We start from the raw sequence: 17,731 nt of genomic DNA, 5'->3' as shown, positions 1-17,731 counted from the left end.
AAGATAGGATATAAATTTGCGCTTTTGCAGCTGAAGATGGTGGTTCGGTAAAACCATCGAAACTAGTCCTGTGAAAATTTGAAAATATAATGCTGATTTTTGTTGTTTGATTTCTGAATTAGTATTTGTTCGGCATGTTATTGTGTCTTAATCCAAATATTTCTCAAAATCTAATTCATCAGTGGAAGAGGATGATAGAGACACCATTGCAATATCTGCAGCTTGACTTCCTGATTTGAATACTCCAGTTTGACTTCCTGATTTGAATACTCCAGTTTGACTTCCTGATTTGAATACACCAGTTTGACTTCCTGATTTGAATACTCCAGTTGTTCTGAGAATTTCATTCTTAATGAAAGTTCATAGATGGCTTTCTTTGCCTTTTTAATTTTTTTGTCATCCAACAAAATTCAGCGTTTTGGATCTACAAAGATTGAACCCAGCAGGATCTTATCGTCTCTTTTCTTCACTGAAGAAATGATTCCTTCTGCAATAAACCCTCCATTTCTGAAAAATAAATATTGCATTCTTCCAGTCTTGCCTCTTGTTAATTCTTCAGATTGTAGCTTTTTGGTGGTTATATACAATACAGAAAGAAGAGTTTCCAATTCTGTAAAATCATTCCACTGTCTTTCTGTTAGTGAAACATTAGGGTTATGTACATCTAACATTCTTGTCCCCTGTTAATTCTTCAGACTGTAGCTTTTTTGTGATTATATACAGTGTTGAAAGAAGAATTTCCAGTTCTGCAAGATCCAGAGTCGTAGCTAGGGTTTTCAGCGCCCAGGGACAACTGAAGATTTTGCGCCCCCTACTGCTTACCAAGGATGGAAAACATTTAATTCTAAAATGTCGTAACATCAGTTTGGTGCCCCTTGGATTCTGCGCCCGGGGACAGATGCCCCCCTTGCCCCCCTCTAGCTACGCCCCTGGCAAGATCATTCCACAGTCTTTCCGTTAGTGAAATATTATGGTTATTTACATCTTCTGAAAAAGTTCTTAATCCTAACAACCACTATATCATCAAATATGTACTTCTCCATTGCGTTGCTCCTTTTCCTTCTCGCTTCCTAAGAATGGCATCAATTTTGGGAGTTCTTGCTACTTACCTAAATTAACCAATGAGATTAGCAACTAAATGAACCAGTTTAATCAATAATGGCAAATATCACATCTATCCTGCTCCCTTATATTTATTTACTAATATGTCAATAAAATAGAAAATAACTATTTATTAATGTATATAGTTTATAAATAAAAATATTAACCTCAGTTTGTCATTAATTTCTTTTTTCTATTCACTTTAATTTCATTTCAAATTCAAAGTGTTCAACAAAAACTGGAGTCGACATACTTTTTAGTGACTCTGACTCCTTTTACCCCAAAATCTACCCGACTCCGATTCCGACTCCACAGCCCTGATCACTTCTATAGTATAGCTGTCAACCTTGAAATATAAAAAACTAGGTTTTCTTGAGCCAAAAACCAGGTGTTTTGAGGTTTGGTTTAAATTCACATTATGAGACATGATTCAGATTATTCAATATTTATGATATGATTTTGATCTAAATTTTTATTTTCTTTGTCTAATATCATTTCTTAATTTTCCGAAAATTTTATACTGAAAAATCCTGAGTAGAAAGAAAGAAAACTTTAATTCAAAGTACTTTAAATATGATGAAAATAAAATTAGAAATTAACATACATAGTATTTGTAGTGAAAATCAAGGGGCAGAAATAATCTTAAAAGTACCAATTCCAAAGTAACAGACTATACTAAAAGCTGTTTAGCCAGTTCGAGAAGGACAAATAACAGAATCTTTACAGCTTGGTTTTCAATGAAGAGTAATTTATAATCAATGATAATGAAATCTAAAATTGCATAAAAAGATACAAGCCTACCGGATGAATCTTTAATTTTAATCAATACCTTCACCTTTAATTTCTCATGCTTTAAAACTTATGGAAACTGTTTAGAAATGTGTAAGATATTAGCTTCAGATTTAAATTTGAAAACAAAAGGCTTAATCCTAGTATACCGTACACATGGGATTTGGCTACTTTATGACGAGTAGTAAACGGGTCATTGAAGTGTTTGCAACAATTTTCAAAATCGTGCCAATGCCATATTATATAATAAGATTTTACCATTTGAAAATACTTCACTCATATTCAATCGTAAAGGGGGAAAAGCAACTAATTTTTTAAAGGCTGAAAATAAATTCTTTCATGGAATAATTTGTAAAATTTAAAGTGGAAAGTAATACTTATTTATATTTTAAAAGCAGATTTAAATACAGAGTTCGTACATATTTCTGAACATGGAAATTAAGTACTTTTTAGGGCATTTAAGGATTATTAATGAAAAAATTAAGACCTATGAGCTGCATTAAACATAAATTAATGAACATAATTATTAGCAAGTTAGAGAATAAAATCAACTTTATGAAATTTATCAAGTAGCATTAAATATTTTACACTTATTACAAGTACAAAAATGATAAATTGTTTGAAAGGTGCTGCTGATCAACTTCGTTAATAAAGAGTTGCTTCATATTCAAGTTCAAAGGCAAAATAAAATGAGTCAGCATAGATTTTTTTAGCATTAACCCTTTCAGGCACGCTACTTTTAAAGTCGGAGTTTTGATTTAAAAAAAAAAAATTTAAAAATAAAAAAAAAGTAGGCAGTCTAATTAGGCCTAGAGGAGTACACAAGTAAAATTTTGTGAAGATAGCACTTATCGTTTTAATTCTGTGGATGTGCCCAAAGTGGAACACTGATTGAATAGAGCTTCGAAAAGAGTGCTAAAACGAGCATTATTATCAATGAACTAACCGATGAGATGCAGAGAAACAAAGAATACAGACTCTGAGTTGTTCTAGATTATTGGTGAGCCTGGTCTGGGCGCACCTAGGGTTCGCCATTTGATTTTAGGCAAGATTTCAAGGTAAAAATTTTAAACTAAAATAGAATAAGGAGATTGGCATACAGCCAAAAAATAACAAAGAAATTTCTTTTCAAACAATTCCTTTTATACCCTAAAAAAAAATCTGCAAAATTTCTTTGAAAAATAAGGGTCTTAAAAAACTAAACATGGCTAAAATACATGGACTGGTTTGTGTTGAGCTGCCATCTACTATAAATAAAGAAGTTTTAGAGTAACTTATAAATCCTTTTTCATTCAATTTTTCTGTGCGTACAGAAGGAAATTTTTAGGTGTGTTCAGACCGGGCACACTGTGCTGCAAAGGGTTAAAGCAATATATGGCTTTATATATATAGGCATATTTGAAAGAAGATAAGTGACATTTTATATTTGTTTTACAAACAGTTAGCTTTATGTTGATTTTTTTTAATGTTTCATTTTGTCACATACTTGCTTAATCTAAAGTTTTAATAAATAGCACGTAGATTTTATTTCAAGTGGCATAGGTTAAAATGAGAAGTAAAATCTTAATCAGCATGATTCATAACAAAAGACTGGCTGTTATCACCAGTGTTGCTTGTGTAGAGAGAGATCTGCTGATCAGAACAAACCTGAAAGGCCTGATGTAGGCACGGATGAGAAGTTTTGAAAGTTAGTTGGGCTCTATCTGATGCAGTTAGTGTTGCAGCTTTGTATAAAGTTTCAGAGATTGTAACTCTCTTAATATATATACTTTAAGGGTCCAACAAGCCACTAAAGCAGCAGAGGTGATAAAATGTTTTGTATTATTTTAATTGTCACTAGATGCGAAGAATAAGTTTTACATGAATTCTTACATTTTTGTGTTTTATCTTGTGACCATGGTAAGGATAAGAGAAAATAACTCGCTTTAATATATATAGAGATAATTTTTAAGGATAAGAAATTAGTTATAAGTAATTAAATTAGGTAGTTAGATAACCTTAGTCATTATGAGTTTACATGGCCACTATTAAATTCTGTATAATTTTTAACAATATTTGTTAAAAAAGGCCCTATTAAAATCACAATCTAATAAAATTTCACAGTTTAAAATACATGTAATTTATGACATCGATTCTGAACCGATATTAGGAAAATTACATTTAAAGCTATGAAACATTTATGTTTTGTAGCAACAACACTCAACAAGATATTTATGTGTCTTTTTAATTTGAAGCCTTCCCAGACATTTTGGCCAATTTATATCAATTTCCTTCTCTTTAAGCACCTTTACTAACAATCAGAAATTTGTTTAGTTTCTGTGTGCTTTATCTCCTAACTTGTCAACCTCTCCACAACGTACATATGAGGGTTTTCTTGATCTCGTAAATGTTAAGAGTCCCAAACTCCCTGACAGACGTGAAGCAAATTATCACATGTATGAAGGTAACTAATTTAAATAAGCCTCTTATTTCAGGGTTCGTACACATTTCTGCGCTAGGAAATTAAGTACTTTAAAGGACCATTAATGAAAAAATTAAGCACCTATGAGCAAATGGGAACTGAATAAAATTCAATTAAAAATATTATCTATGCCTGAATTTCACTTTTGTAATATCATCCTAAAAAAAAAAAAGAAATGTCTAAGTAGTATGCATTATTACTAAACATGAATTAATTAACATAATTACTAATAAGTTTGGGAATAAAATAAACGTTAAGCAATTTATCAAGTAGCATTAAATCTTTTACACTTACAATAGTCGGACATATTTGAAAGAAGACAAGTGACATTGACGTTTTACTAACAGCCAGCTTTATGTTGAATTTTTTTTATGTCTCATTTTCTCACATAATTAGTCAGTCTACAGGTTTAGTAAATAGCAGGTAGATTTTATGTCAAACGGCATAGGTTAAAATGAGAAGTAAGATCATAATCAGCATGATTCATAACCAAAAGACTGAATGTTATTACCGCTGCTGCTTGTCTAGAGAGAGAGAGCTGCTGATTAGAAAAAACCTGAAAGGCCAACGATGTAGGCATGGTTGGCAAGTTTTGACAGTTAGTTGGACTGTGTCTGACGCAGTTTGTGCCGTAGCTTCTTGCAGAGTTCAAGGATTGTAACCTAGTTAATATACTTTAAGGTTCCACTAAAACACCACAGGTGTTAAGTTGTTTTGTGCTATTTCAGGTCTCACTAGATGCAAAGAATAAGTTTTACATGAATTTTTACAATTTTGTATTTTATCTTGCGACTGCGGTAAGGATTAATGAAAGGCAATAACTCGCTTTAATATGTAGAGATAATTTTTAAAGGTAAGCAGTTAGTTATAAATAATTAAATTAGGTAGTTTGATAACCTTAGTCATTATGGATTTACATGACCACTATTAAATTTTATTTTTTAACAATATTTGTTAAAAAGGCCCTACTAAAATCATAAATCTAATAAAATTTTACAGTTTAAAATACATGAAATTTATGACATTGATTCTTAAATGATATTAGGATACTTACAGATTAAAAGCTACAAAACATTTATGTTTTGTAACAACACTCAATAAAATATTTATTTGTCATTTTAATTTGAAGCCTTCCCAAACATTTTGGACTAGTTTATATCGATTTCCTTCTCTTTAAGCATTTTTTCTAACAATTACAGATTTGTCTCAATGTGCAAACCAATGCTCTCGCTAGTTTCTGTGTGCTTTAGCTCCTAACTTGTCAACCTCTCCACAATGTAGCTATGAGGGTTTACTTGATCTGGTAAAAGTTAAATAGTCCAAAATCCCTGATAGAGGTGAAGCATATTATCGCTATGTCTGAAAGTAACTACAATATCAGACAAAAGTTTAAATAAGCCTCTCATTTAAAAAGAACTTCAAACATAAAGGCATGTTCTGATGCTAACAAAATCAATTACATCTCACGGTGACGTAATTAAACAAGAATAGTCAAATTTGAACTAAAAATGTGGAATAGTGGTCAAAGATTATAGAATTTAATTTAAATTTAATCTGGCTCAGTAGCTCTATCATATGAGGAAATAGAAATGGGAAATTATAGTAAAGGTTGAAATCATAAACAGTTGGGTAATTTATATAATAATAACTGCCCATATCTTTGAAGAATAATTTTCTTTATGTACTCAGTTTCTTTCTTCAACATGTTTCCTTTTCATTTTAGATTTTTTTGATTTAATTAAGGATTTTCGTTATTCTAAAAACACTAGATGCATTTAGAACGTATAGAAAAAGCGGCTAATTCTATTTCTTTAGTAATATGAACATTTAGAAGAAATATGAAGTACCGTATTTGATGGCATATAAGACGCACCCTTATTTAGAAGGCCACACACAAGGAAAAAAAGTTTCAATAGTCCGAACTTAAAAAATGTGGTTTCTTTTAGTTCTCACACTTCGTAAAAGCCAAATAAACAATCATTGAATGCAATTACCAAACATATTTTTATTAAGGAAAATTAACAAACGGCAAGCTATTTGAACATGATATGTAAATTTCAATAATGAATAAATGAATGAACTGCAAATAATATAAAATAAAGCAGAAACAACAAAAAACATAGATTCAAGGAAAACATTGCCTATCATGAAATTAGACTTTAATCACTTTCAAAACCATAAAAATCCTTTTCACTATCATCATCACTACTGTTTCCGTCATCGCTAGTATCACCTTTTTCGAATAATGTGTCGTCTTCTGTTCAGTCAAGAGCATTAATGATTCCGCACTTCTTTAAAGGACTTAACAATTACTTCAGCCTTTACATCCTCCCAAGATCTTTTTACTCACTCGCAAACTTGTGAAATAGAGGAAAGCTTCATTCTACCTGAGGGTGTGAGGGCGTGATGTGGCTCTCCTATCTACTTGTTCCATCGTTCTCGCACTTTTTCCTTAAATGGCTTATTCACCAATACATCTAAAGGCTGCAATTGGCTAGTCAGTCCACCAGGAATGACAGTTATCTGAGTTTTTAATTCTCTTGCTTTATTTATTCTTTATGGTTTCAGTTCTATGGGCACTAAACTGATCCAAAACCAAAAGAGAGGGTTTTCTTAAGAGTCCACCAGGTCGCCTCGCCCATACATTCTGTAACCACAGTTTCATTCCAGCTTTGTCCATCCAGCCTTTCGGATGAACATGAACAATTACACCCGATGGAAGTTTTTCTTTCGGATAAGTTTTTCTTTTGAATATGAAAAACGGTGGTAGTTTTGTGCCATCAGCACAACATGTTAGAACTACCGTATATCGGGTTTTTTCATGACCTGTGGTTTTTATGGTTATTGATTTAGACCCTTTAATACTGACAGTCTTGTTGGATGGTACATCAAATGTGAGTGGAATTTCATCCATATTTTCCTATTTGACCAAGCTCAAAAGAAGTTTTCTTGTATGCTTTTATAACAAACCTATAAAATTGTAGCATTTTTTCTTCATAATCTGCTGGCATTTTCTGTGCAATAGTTGTTCTTGTGCACATTGATAAGCGTTGCCTTTTCATGAACCTGTAGCACCAGCCCTCAGATCCTGAAAAGTTCTGATTCCCATGTTTTTCTGCAAATCCTTTGGCCTCATTGATTCTCATTTTGGTTGAAACACTTATCCCAGATTTCTTGTTATTTATACCCACATTTTTATGGCATTTTAAAGTTCAGGCCAAGATGGAGCTGGGCATCGAAGGTTATGTTTTTTTTTGTTTTTTTGCAGTCTTCAGTTGATCTTCCTGCAGTCGCCAAGTACATATCATTTTTTTGGTAGGTGGTGGACCGAAATGCCTTGCTGCTGCTCTGTTTCCATGCACTTTGGCATAGTTTAACACTCCTAGTTTGTAGTGAATTGTGTAGCTTAATCTCTTGTTTCCTGTAGTCATATTTTCCTGGGTATTTTTTTTAAAACAAATAGTTTTAAGCACCGATACCGACACGTGTGTCGGCTGAGTCAAAGAAAGTCTACGTACAGAAGGAAAGGCATAGACGTAATGTGACCGTCGAACCTCGACATCAGCTTTGAGATTTGGCGCTTTTTTGCGACAGCTATTTCACGCATGCGCAAAATAATTATGGCAGATGTAGAAAAAGTTATGTGTGTCTAGACCTTTATCCGGGCTAAAAATAGCATTCAGTATTGAAAGTTAACCTGCGTCCTTCACGTATAAGACGCAGGTAACTTTCTTGAGACCAAATTTAGGAAAAAAAGTGCGTCTTATATGCCGAAAAATATAGTATATATGGTAAAGGCTGGTTATAGAACTGATGTGGCAGAATTTTTAGAATTTAGACCAGGTATTGGAAGCAGAATTTAGGATCCACGAAGATTGCATCAGGTGGGAAAATGCCTAGTGCCAGCTACGTGCATGATGCATTAAAACATATTAGATGCATCTTTTAAATCATAAGTTTTCAATTTCTTTATTAATAAAAAATCTCTTTCTATAATGCCTGCCCATGTGATAAGATTAGAAGCATTTTTGACATTTTCCATGCTTGAGTCTAGCGAAAAGTAGAGAAAATAAAGGGAGGTTAAGACTCTAGTATCAGAAGTAAAACATTCAAATATTATGTTTTCATTGTTCTTCCAGACATTCTCCAAAAAGTAAGAAATTCATTGCAAACTTTCTCTAAAATACATCCATTACGTGTTGAAACAATGGAGACATTTTTTTATTTTGTCACAATATTTCTCGAATCTTCTAGAATTGTGGGTCTATAAATCTTGCCTTTAAATCCTTCTAAATTTTCCAAGCTGCAATGTCTAAAATCCTAAAGAAAAATTATCCCTACCAATTCTGTAACAGCAAAAAGCAAAAAATATTTTGGAAAAAAAGATCTTAAAATCGGCAAAATATTGATAAGTTGCCAAATTTAGAACCATTTAATAAAACAATTCACATCCCCAAAGCAAAAAGTTGTTTAAAAGCTCTTTATTAAAAAAATGAATTTTAAAATGCTTATGTTTCACTTCTTGCTTAGAAACTCAAGTATTCCATCATTTATATTAAAAATAGAAACAAATTATAACCCATTCAAAAGATAACTATACATATCAGTGAATCGCCAAAAATATTCCCCCAACATGCCAATTCACACTCAAAATAGCAGTCATAAAAACAGACAGAAATTTTAGATGATTAAAATTAAGTACTTCTGCTGAGTTTTGCCAAAATTAAGGACTTTTAAGGACCAAAAATTGATTCAAAAAAATCTAAGGAATTTTAAGGACCGTATGAACCATGTATTTAAAAAGAACTTCGAATAGAATATAAAGGCATGTTCTGATGCTAACAAAACCAATTACAGTTCTTGTTGACGTAATTAAACAAGAACAATCAAATTCAAACTATAAATGAGGACTAGTGGTCAAAGACTATACAATTTGATTTTAATTTAAGCTGAGTCAGTAACTTTATCATCATAATAAATTCAAATATCAGTATCATAAATGCAAAGGTGAATAATTCATTGCAAACTTTCTCTAAAATACATCCATTACGTGTTGAAACAATGGAGACATTTTTTTATTTTGTCACAATATTTCTCGAATCTTCTAGAATTGTGGGTCTATAAATCTTGCCTTTAAATCCTTCTAAATTTTCCAAGCTGCAATGTCTAAAATCCTAAAGAAAAATTATCCCTACCAATTCTGTAACAGCAAAAAGCAAAAAATATTTTGGAAAAAAAGATCTTAAAATCGGCAAAATATTGATAAGTTGCCAAATTTAGAACCATTTAATAAAACAATTCACATCCCCAAAGCAAAAAGTTGCTTAAAAGCTCTTTATTAAAAAAATGAATTTTAAAATGCTTATGTTTCACTTCTTGCTTAGAAACTCAAGTATTCCATCATTTATATTAAAAATAGAAACAAATTATAACCCATTCAAAAGATAACTATACATGTCAGTGAATCGCCAAAAATATTCCCCCAACATGCCAATTCACACTCAAAATAGCAGTCATAAAAACAGACAGAAATTTTAGATGATTAAAATTAAGTACTTCTGCTGAGTTTTGCCAAAATTAAGGACTTTTAAGGACCAAAAATTGATTCAAAAAAATCTAAGGAATTTTAAGGACCGTATGAACCATGTATTTAAAAAGAACTTCGAATAGAATATAAAGGCATGTTCTGATGCTAACAAAACCAATTACAGTTCTTGTTGATGTAATTAAACAAGAACAATCAAATTCAAACTATAAATGAGGACTAGTGGTCAAAGACTATACAATTTGATTTTAATTTAAGCTGAGTCAGTAACTTTATCATCATAATAAATTCAAATATCAGTATCATAAATGCAAAGGTGAATAATTACAAATTATCAGAGCTGATAGGAACAAATACAGCGAGCAAGCAGAAATCAGAAACATACTCTGTCTTACACTCCAAAAACCTCAGTTTAAAAAGTGTCTAAGTGATTTGCATTTTGGTGAGGAAATAGAAATGGGAAATTATAGTAAAGGTTGAAATTATAAACAATTGGGTAATTTACATAATAATAACTGTACATATCTTTGAAGAATAATTTTCTTTCTTCAACACGTTTCCTTTTCATTTTAGAATTTTTGGATTTAATTAAAGATTTATGTTATTCTAAAAAAATTAAATTCATTTAGAACACATAGAAAAAGCTGATAACTTTATTTCTTTAGTAATATGAACATTCAGAAGAAATATGAAACATATATGGTAAGGGGTGGTTACAGAGCTGGTGTGGCAGATTTTTTAGAATTTAGAGACAGCAAAAAAATTTAGAAATGGGAAAACTTTTAAAATTTAGAGCAGGCATTGGAAGCAGAATTTTGGATCTGCAGAGATTGCATCAGGTGGAAAATACCTAGCTCCAGCCGTGTTTATGATGCATTAAGACATATTAAATGAATCTTTTAAATTGTCAGTTTTCGATTTCTTTATTAATAAAAACATTCCTTACATTGCATTTATTAATAAAAACATGAACAGGCATTATAACAGGTTCATGTGATAAGTTTAGAAGTATTTTTAACATTTTCCATGCTTGTGCCTAGTGAAAAGTAGAGAAAATAAAGGGAAGATAAACATGTTAAGAAAAAAAGATTCTAGTATCAGAAGTAAAACATTCAAATATTATGTTTTCATTGTTCTTCCAGACATTCTCCAAAAAGTGAGAAATTCATCACAAACTTTCTGTAAAATATATCCATTATGTGTTATTACCATGGAGACTTTTTCTGGAATCTTCTATAATCATGCATCTAAACTTTCCAAGCTACAGTGTCTAAAATCCTAAAGAAAAATTATCCCTACCAATTCTGTAACAGCAAAAAGCCAGAAATATTTTGGGGAAAAAATGGGGAGAAAGTATAAAATTAATTTTATACAGAAAAATGATGCATATTCTGAGAATTCTGAATATTATGAGACAATTACATGGGGAAAAACTCTTACTATGAAAAAATTAAAAGGAAAATATTTTTAATTAATTACATAGCTATTTTGCTTTTGCTAAGAACTATTTCATAAATTGTGCTTTATAGCATTATAACCTTGTTTATTTTTCAGATTCAAAATATTACATAATAAACAACCAAAATGGAACTTTATGACAGCGAAAAATAAAAATGTTTTATTTTAATGTTATTTTTTAAATATAATTTCAATATATTACCATTATTTTAATGAAATTAATCAATGTTACAATGTTTTAAAAAAATCATCGAAAAATTCCCAGATTTCGAAATTAAAATTTTTTTATAGAAACTGATCTTAAAATCCCCAAAATGTTGATAAGTCGCTAAATTTGGAACCGTTCAATCAAAGAAATCACACCCCTAAATGCGAAAAGTTGTTTAAGAGCTCTTCATTAAGAAAAAATGAAATGATTTCGAAATGCTTATGTTTCACTTTTTGCTCAGAAAATTGAATATCCCACCATTTATATTAGAAATAGAAACAAATTATGACTCGTGAACCTATTCAAAAGATAACCATATTTGTCAGTGAATCGCCAAAAATATTCCTCAAAAATGCTAATTCACACTCAAAATGGCAGTCTTGAAAACAGAAATTTTAGATAATTAAAATTAAGGACCTTCTGCTGATTTTAGCCGAAATTAAGGACCAAAAATTAATTCCGAAAAACCTAAGGTCTCTTAAGGACCACATACAAACCCTGAAATAAAAGGTTTTAAAGGCAAATAAAAATATATTTACAGCTGCTGCTTAAGGAATAGGTTAGTTTAATTAAGTATAGCGAAATGCATGAATTATTTATTATTCGTGTTATAGCACTGCACATAATACAAATTATTATGTGCAGTGTACCTTTGTAGATATTATGGTCTAATCTCATTTAGGCAAAATGATTTTTCATTTCACTAGGTTACTGAGTATGCCATATATTCCACTATCACCAATTCTCCAATATATGGTTTGCCTCAAAAGTTTTCTACATTATTAAAGTATTAGTCAGCTAGTTTCTATATACTGGGGAGGCATGTAAAAGCTATCTACTTTAGGAACGAACCTTCTAACAGGAAATGGCTTGGATTCCCACACGAAAAAGGCACATATAACCTTTCTGGTTATGTGCCATTATCTCAACTACCACCACCACCCACACGAAAAAATAAAATAAACCCATGCAGCTAGCTTGTTTGCCAGTTCAAACTACCAGTGTCAGCGATCTTAACTTTGGTGTACTAGAATATACTTTTTACGAGAGTTTTTATTCCTGTTACCCATAAGGAAAACATTTATTTGGAAAACCTGATCTGCTACTATTAAGTGATAAAAAAAAAAAAAAAAAAAAAGGTAAAACATCTTGCATCACATATGTAACAGCCAACCGAAGTTCTTGGAAGTATATATATATATATACATCCATATCAAAAGTCAGAATACTTTAAATATTCCAGAAATTTTAATCCGAGTTTCACTGGATTACCATACATTAATAAACAAAATATTCCTTGTATATTTATTAATTAAAAATTATTAAATTTATTAATAAAATATTCCTTGTAATATTTATTAATTTTTTATTTCATTTAAGAAAGGGTAATAATTATGGATAATTAAATAACCAACAATTGCAACTATAAATACTTAGTACCGGTTTGCAACATGATACAGAATTACAAAAAGTAGGATTAAAAAATAATAGGTAGAAATTACTCGTAAGTTTTGCATTTTATAATATATTTAAGAAACCACTGTAATTCTTCAAAACCAAATTTGGAGCATTATTAATTATTCTTTCCTCAATAAACGTGAACATTCAAGAAACACATGGCTTTTGAAACAATTTTCCGCTCAAAACAACAAACAGTCGCCGTTGCCACTGGAGGGAATATTTTTGTTTTTACTAATTATGAAGGGCCATTTAATAAATGCGAAAGAACCATACAGAATTAATCTTAAAATTAATTAAAATTTAACTCTGGATTGAGGTTGATTTCATAAGAATTAATTCTCACCATATTCCGGCAGAATATCACACATATCGCTCACCTCCAAGAAACCGCCTAGACATAATAGTCTGACCAAGAGAATTTATTTGTGTAGAAGGACATGGTGACAATGACACATTAATGTTTTAAACAAACAAGCAGAACACATGGCTTGTTACCGGGGTTTGAAAGTAAGGAATTTTTGCAGTCAGAAACTTTCTTATATTATTATTTTGAATTTGGTCTGTATAATTTTTCACTGTATTGAAATGAATTTCTATTTTTTTAAATAGGCCAAAACAGAAGTATGAATTTTGCACATATTAATAGATCTTATGAAATAACTCATTTTAAATAAGTGTATGTGATAAAGTGTTGGTTTTTAAGATTGGCATATATATAACATTCTCAAAAGAGTCATCCATTTCTAACAAAAATACATTATGGCAATATGCAAAAAGAAAACTTTATTAAAGAAAATCAGACATAAGAAATCTTACCACATTCTACCAAACCTTAATAATGAAACTCTCTCTCTTCCAGATACATTTTTAACTCATTCTTTTTACAATTTTATTCCAAAATTCGAAATTTCGAAATTCCAAAATATTAAAACTTAAAATTATGCTTTATAAACAAATACTATCATAAAGTGCACAGATCATATTAAAAAAAATTAATAATGTTGGCTGAAATTAATATTTGTTGAGAAAGATTTGAAACTCATGCTTGAATTGCAGTGATATAAATTAGGCAATTTGAATATTTATATTTATGTGAATTGAATATTTATGTGTGACTAAATTTATTTATCAAACTAATTTCTCGAAGGATTTCTGTTTTCTGCATATCAAGTATATGTAGTTTGATAGGGAAAAGTAATTTATTTTTGCCCCCCCCTTTTTTTTAACGTTGAATCATGCAAAGAAATAATAAAATTCCGTGATTATTAATTAGATATACTGTGATGGTATTGATTATATTAATTTATTGAATTTCTGTGAGGCTCATGTCTATTCAAAGCCAACCTGTATCCTAGTGGTTAAAGGTATAGAATTTTGGTAGTTTCTTTTGAATTTTACACTGGGATGCAGCATGACAGTTGTATTTCCTCATGTGCAACATTAATTTATTGAAACCTCCATCTATTATTTTTCTTTGGTATGGCGGAAAGAAACAATGAATGCAGGAAAGGTGTTAAATTAAGAATACACATACTAAATACTATATTTATACTATATACATATACAGTCAAAAGTCATTAATTCGGACACCCATAATCCGGACCTCAAAGCTACAAACTTTCTGCGCATGCGTCGCATTGACCTTTACGGCTGCGAATATGCGTGTGCGTGTGCGCAAAATGCATTTACGAATGCGTGTTTAATGTATAACGGACAGTATAAGCTAAGTTAAAATTATCTAATTTAGTTAATGTTGCAGATTGCGTTGTTCCTTAATCTTCAAATGGGATTCGGCTTATTATTTTTTGCAGACTGTTAGAGCAATTTTATAAAAGTAAGCTTGAACTTTCGATTATGTCAAATAGAATTTCTGATATGTATTTACTAATATGTGAAGGATCTACAAAGTGAAAGTATGTTTCAAAGTCCATTAAACAAAAAGTGGAATTGCTGCAAAGAATGGATAAAGGCATATCCTTTGTTTATATTTAACGCCGCGGCGCGCAATGAATGGAAGTTGATCTGTCAGCACTATCCTTATCTTCAGGGCAGATGTTTTTATTTTATTTGGCTTATAATTCCTTACTAAATGTAGTATTGTATCTCGATGTACTCCGTCTTTGATATGATTTAAATCAAATTCCTCGTCATTATAATTCGCTTCCGATAGCGAAGAAAGTGGCAGAGGTTATTGAAAACGAAAAAATTTCAATTGACAAATTAGTCGGTATTCTCGACACAGCAATTATAGGACTTGAACAGCGGAACTTTGTAACTGAACAAGAAATTATGTCTGTTTATAGAATTATGATCTTTACAATATGGTAACTGGTAGTTTGGCGACATTTTGGAGGCGATAAAGGTTACTACCTGGCACTTTGGTAATAATGTGAGCAGTACTCAGTTCCGATTACGCATTATTTTGTGTGAGGGAAATGAGAGATCATGGGATATGTCATGTGATATTAATGGACGAATTACGGTTCTTTAATCGGAAAAGGGGGGAAATCGGGGAAAAAATCTGGAAATTTTGTATTTCGCTTTATTCTGTGTTGTGTGAAACAGTGTTTGTGAATTTTTGGATCCCATGGCCGTAACTAAAGTGAATTCGAAATGGGTATTTAGTGGGATTGAAAGGGGTAGTAATAAGTGTTTCTTTAAGGTTGTGCGTGATAGAAGTAAAGATGTTTTATTAAGTTATTTATTTTACCTGGTACCTTGCTGTGAGCTATAAGTATGATTTTAAAGATCCTGAAACAGAAATAAGAAAAGCTTATAGTAATCAAGATTAGGTAAGTTAGTATTTTTAATTATTTGAGGATATTATTTTTATGCATTGTTCTAAATGTAAGGTGGAAGTAAAGTAATTTGGTATTATTGGGAAAATTGTTATTAGCAATGATTTAGTTTAAAGTAATTAGGATTGTAAGCTAATTTTTATTAATTTAATGTATGTGCTTATTTATATTTTAAATAGTGTTTTTGAATTTAATTATATTTTAATTAAATGTTATTTTGTGAATTTTATGTTTGTAGGAATTTGGTATACGTTTTAGTTGAAGTAAACGTGCATGGAAATAATTTAAATATTTGACACGAAGTATTTATGAGAAAAAAGCAGTGTACATGGATATAGTGAAGAGTGTGCGCAATGCCATTTTTGTGTAATTCTGGGATTTTTTTTAAGTAAAAATAAGTCGACGTGTACATGGTTTATGTGTATGTGTTATTTTAAAAAATGCGTAAGGAGTATGGTATTGTGCACTTTTTTGCAATTTTGCAGTGAATATTTGTCATGATTAAGCAGTTTTGTTAGATAAAATTTCTAGCATAAGTGTAATTCGGCTAGTAGATTGTTGGAAGAAGTGTTCAGTAGATGAAAAGAAAAGAAACATGTCTTTACTTCGTGAAGACAAAATGGCGGCGGGAAAAAAAAATAGAGGGTTGCTGTAGGAGAGTTGGTCGCCAAAAAATCGCCAAGTTACCATACTGTAAAGATCAACCAAATTTTGAAATTCATCTTACTTTGGTTTCATAATATAACTATAAAGATAAAAACATATAAAAAATCCATATTTCTGTTGTATATAATTATAAATAACAAAGATATTGAATTAAATTCATAAAAGTTATAAATACATCATTTATTTTGGACATAAAATTAACTTGCAAATAAAAATTTAAAAAAAAAAAAAAAAAAAAAAGCAAACATTTTTCTGAGTTCCACAATTAAAACATTCCCAAATTCCATTTTCCATGGCTGTAAACTGGCAAATATATCAATAACAGTCAAAGTATATTTTACTGTACCCCTTGGCAAAACTTCGCGATTTTTGGCGGTACATGGATACCGGGTTTGTGCAATTCTTTGACTTAATATTTTGGCTTGCATAACAGGGATTTTTCATGCCAAAATAACAAGACAAAGAATTGCAAAAACTCGGCACCCAAGTAGACATCGACCTATTTTCACTTTAAAAAAAAAAATCCCAGAATTGCACAAAAATGGCATTGTGCACTCCTTTTATCCATGTACACAACAACTTATTTTCACTTGAAAAAAATCCAAGAATTGCACAAACTAGTATTGTGCACTCCCTTCACTTTGTCTATGTACACATCGATGTATTTTCACTTAAAAAGTCAAAGGAGTGCCCAATTCTACAATACAGGCAAACAAAAAATACATAATCTCAATAAACTACATTTTAAACCAAACAATAAAATAACATAAAAAGGAAAAACATGTTATACATTTAAGCACTACAAAAAGCAAATATCCTCTTACCCTATTTAGAAGTTCCTTTGTCTTTAATCTGTGGCACACAAAATTCCTTAACAGCATCCAAAAACTTCCTAAAATTATCTGAATTCTAATCCGTATATCGGCATCGCCACATCTGAACCTTTCTTCCTACAAACCCATTCAAATAAATCTAAACGGTTTTTACATTCAACTAGTCGCATATCCTTCTTACATACAGGACACTTATAATGCCTACAAAGTAAACCTACATTTACACACCAGTCAATAAACGCTCTTTTCCACTTTCGTTCCAAATCATACAGAAACTTCAAATTAATCTTACTACATTCAGCCATTCTACCGTCTAAACAATAAAACCAATACACACCACAAAAGTACTTATAAAACATCCCATGATTCAAAATTTCTCAGAATCATGCACCCGATTACATCACAATAGAG

General features: G+C 30.8%; 2 protein-coding genes across 4 annotated transcripts in view; one reads left to right on the top strand and one right to left on the bottom strand.

The window, feature by feature from the left end:
• The window catches only part of LOC118183746 (3-hydroxyacyl-CoA dehydrogenase type-2-like), a 64,603-nt gene extending 51,380 nt beyond the window's left edge, over window positions 1-13,223 (bottom strand). The window contains exon 1 of the mRNA XM_085822192.1: window positions 13,065-13,223. Coding sequence (XP_085678318.1) covers window positions 13,065-13,079 — 15 coding nt within the window. The 5' untranslated portion in view covers window positions 13,080-13,223. The remainder of the gene's footprint in view (window positions 1-13,064) is intronic.
• The window catches only part of LOC118187370 (3-hydroxyacyl-CoA dehydrogenase type-2-like), a 137,616-nt gene that overhangs the window by 76,618 nt on the left and 43,267 nt on the right, over window positions 1-17,731 (top strand). Inside the window, exon 1 of one of the 3 annotated variants that reach the window (XM_085822191.1) lies at window positions 13,376-13,530. The exons of 1 other annotated variant lie outside the window; for it this stretch is intronic. In XM_085822191.1, the coding sequence (XP_085678317.1) occupies window positions 13,507-13,530 (24 nt within the window). In that variant the 5' untranslated portion in view covers window positions 13,376-13,506. Of the gene's footprint in view, window positions 1-13,375; window positions 13,531-17,731 lie in introns of those variants that run through there. One more of the 3 variants, XM_035357581.2, reaches the window with a different exon arrangement.

The sequence above is a fragment of the Stegodyphus dumicola genome, chromosome 8, assembly GCF_044657685.1.
Source record: "Stegodyphus dumicola isolate Sdum_Otavi_A_Nest chromosome 8, ASM4465768v1".
Lineage (NCBI taxonomy): Eukaryota > Metazoa > Arthropoda > Arachnida > Araneae > Eresidae > Stegodyphus > Stegodyphus dumicola.
Note: the sequence above shows the minus strand (reverse complement) of the source record. Positions and strands in the feature narration are given on the sequence as shown.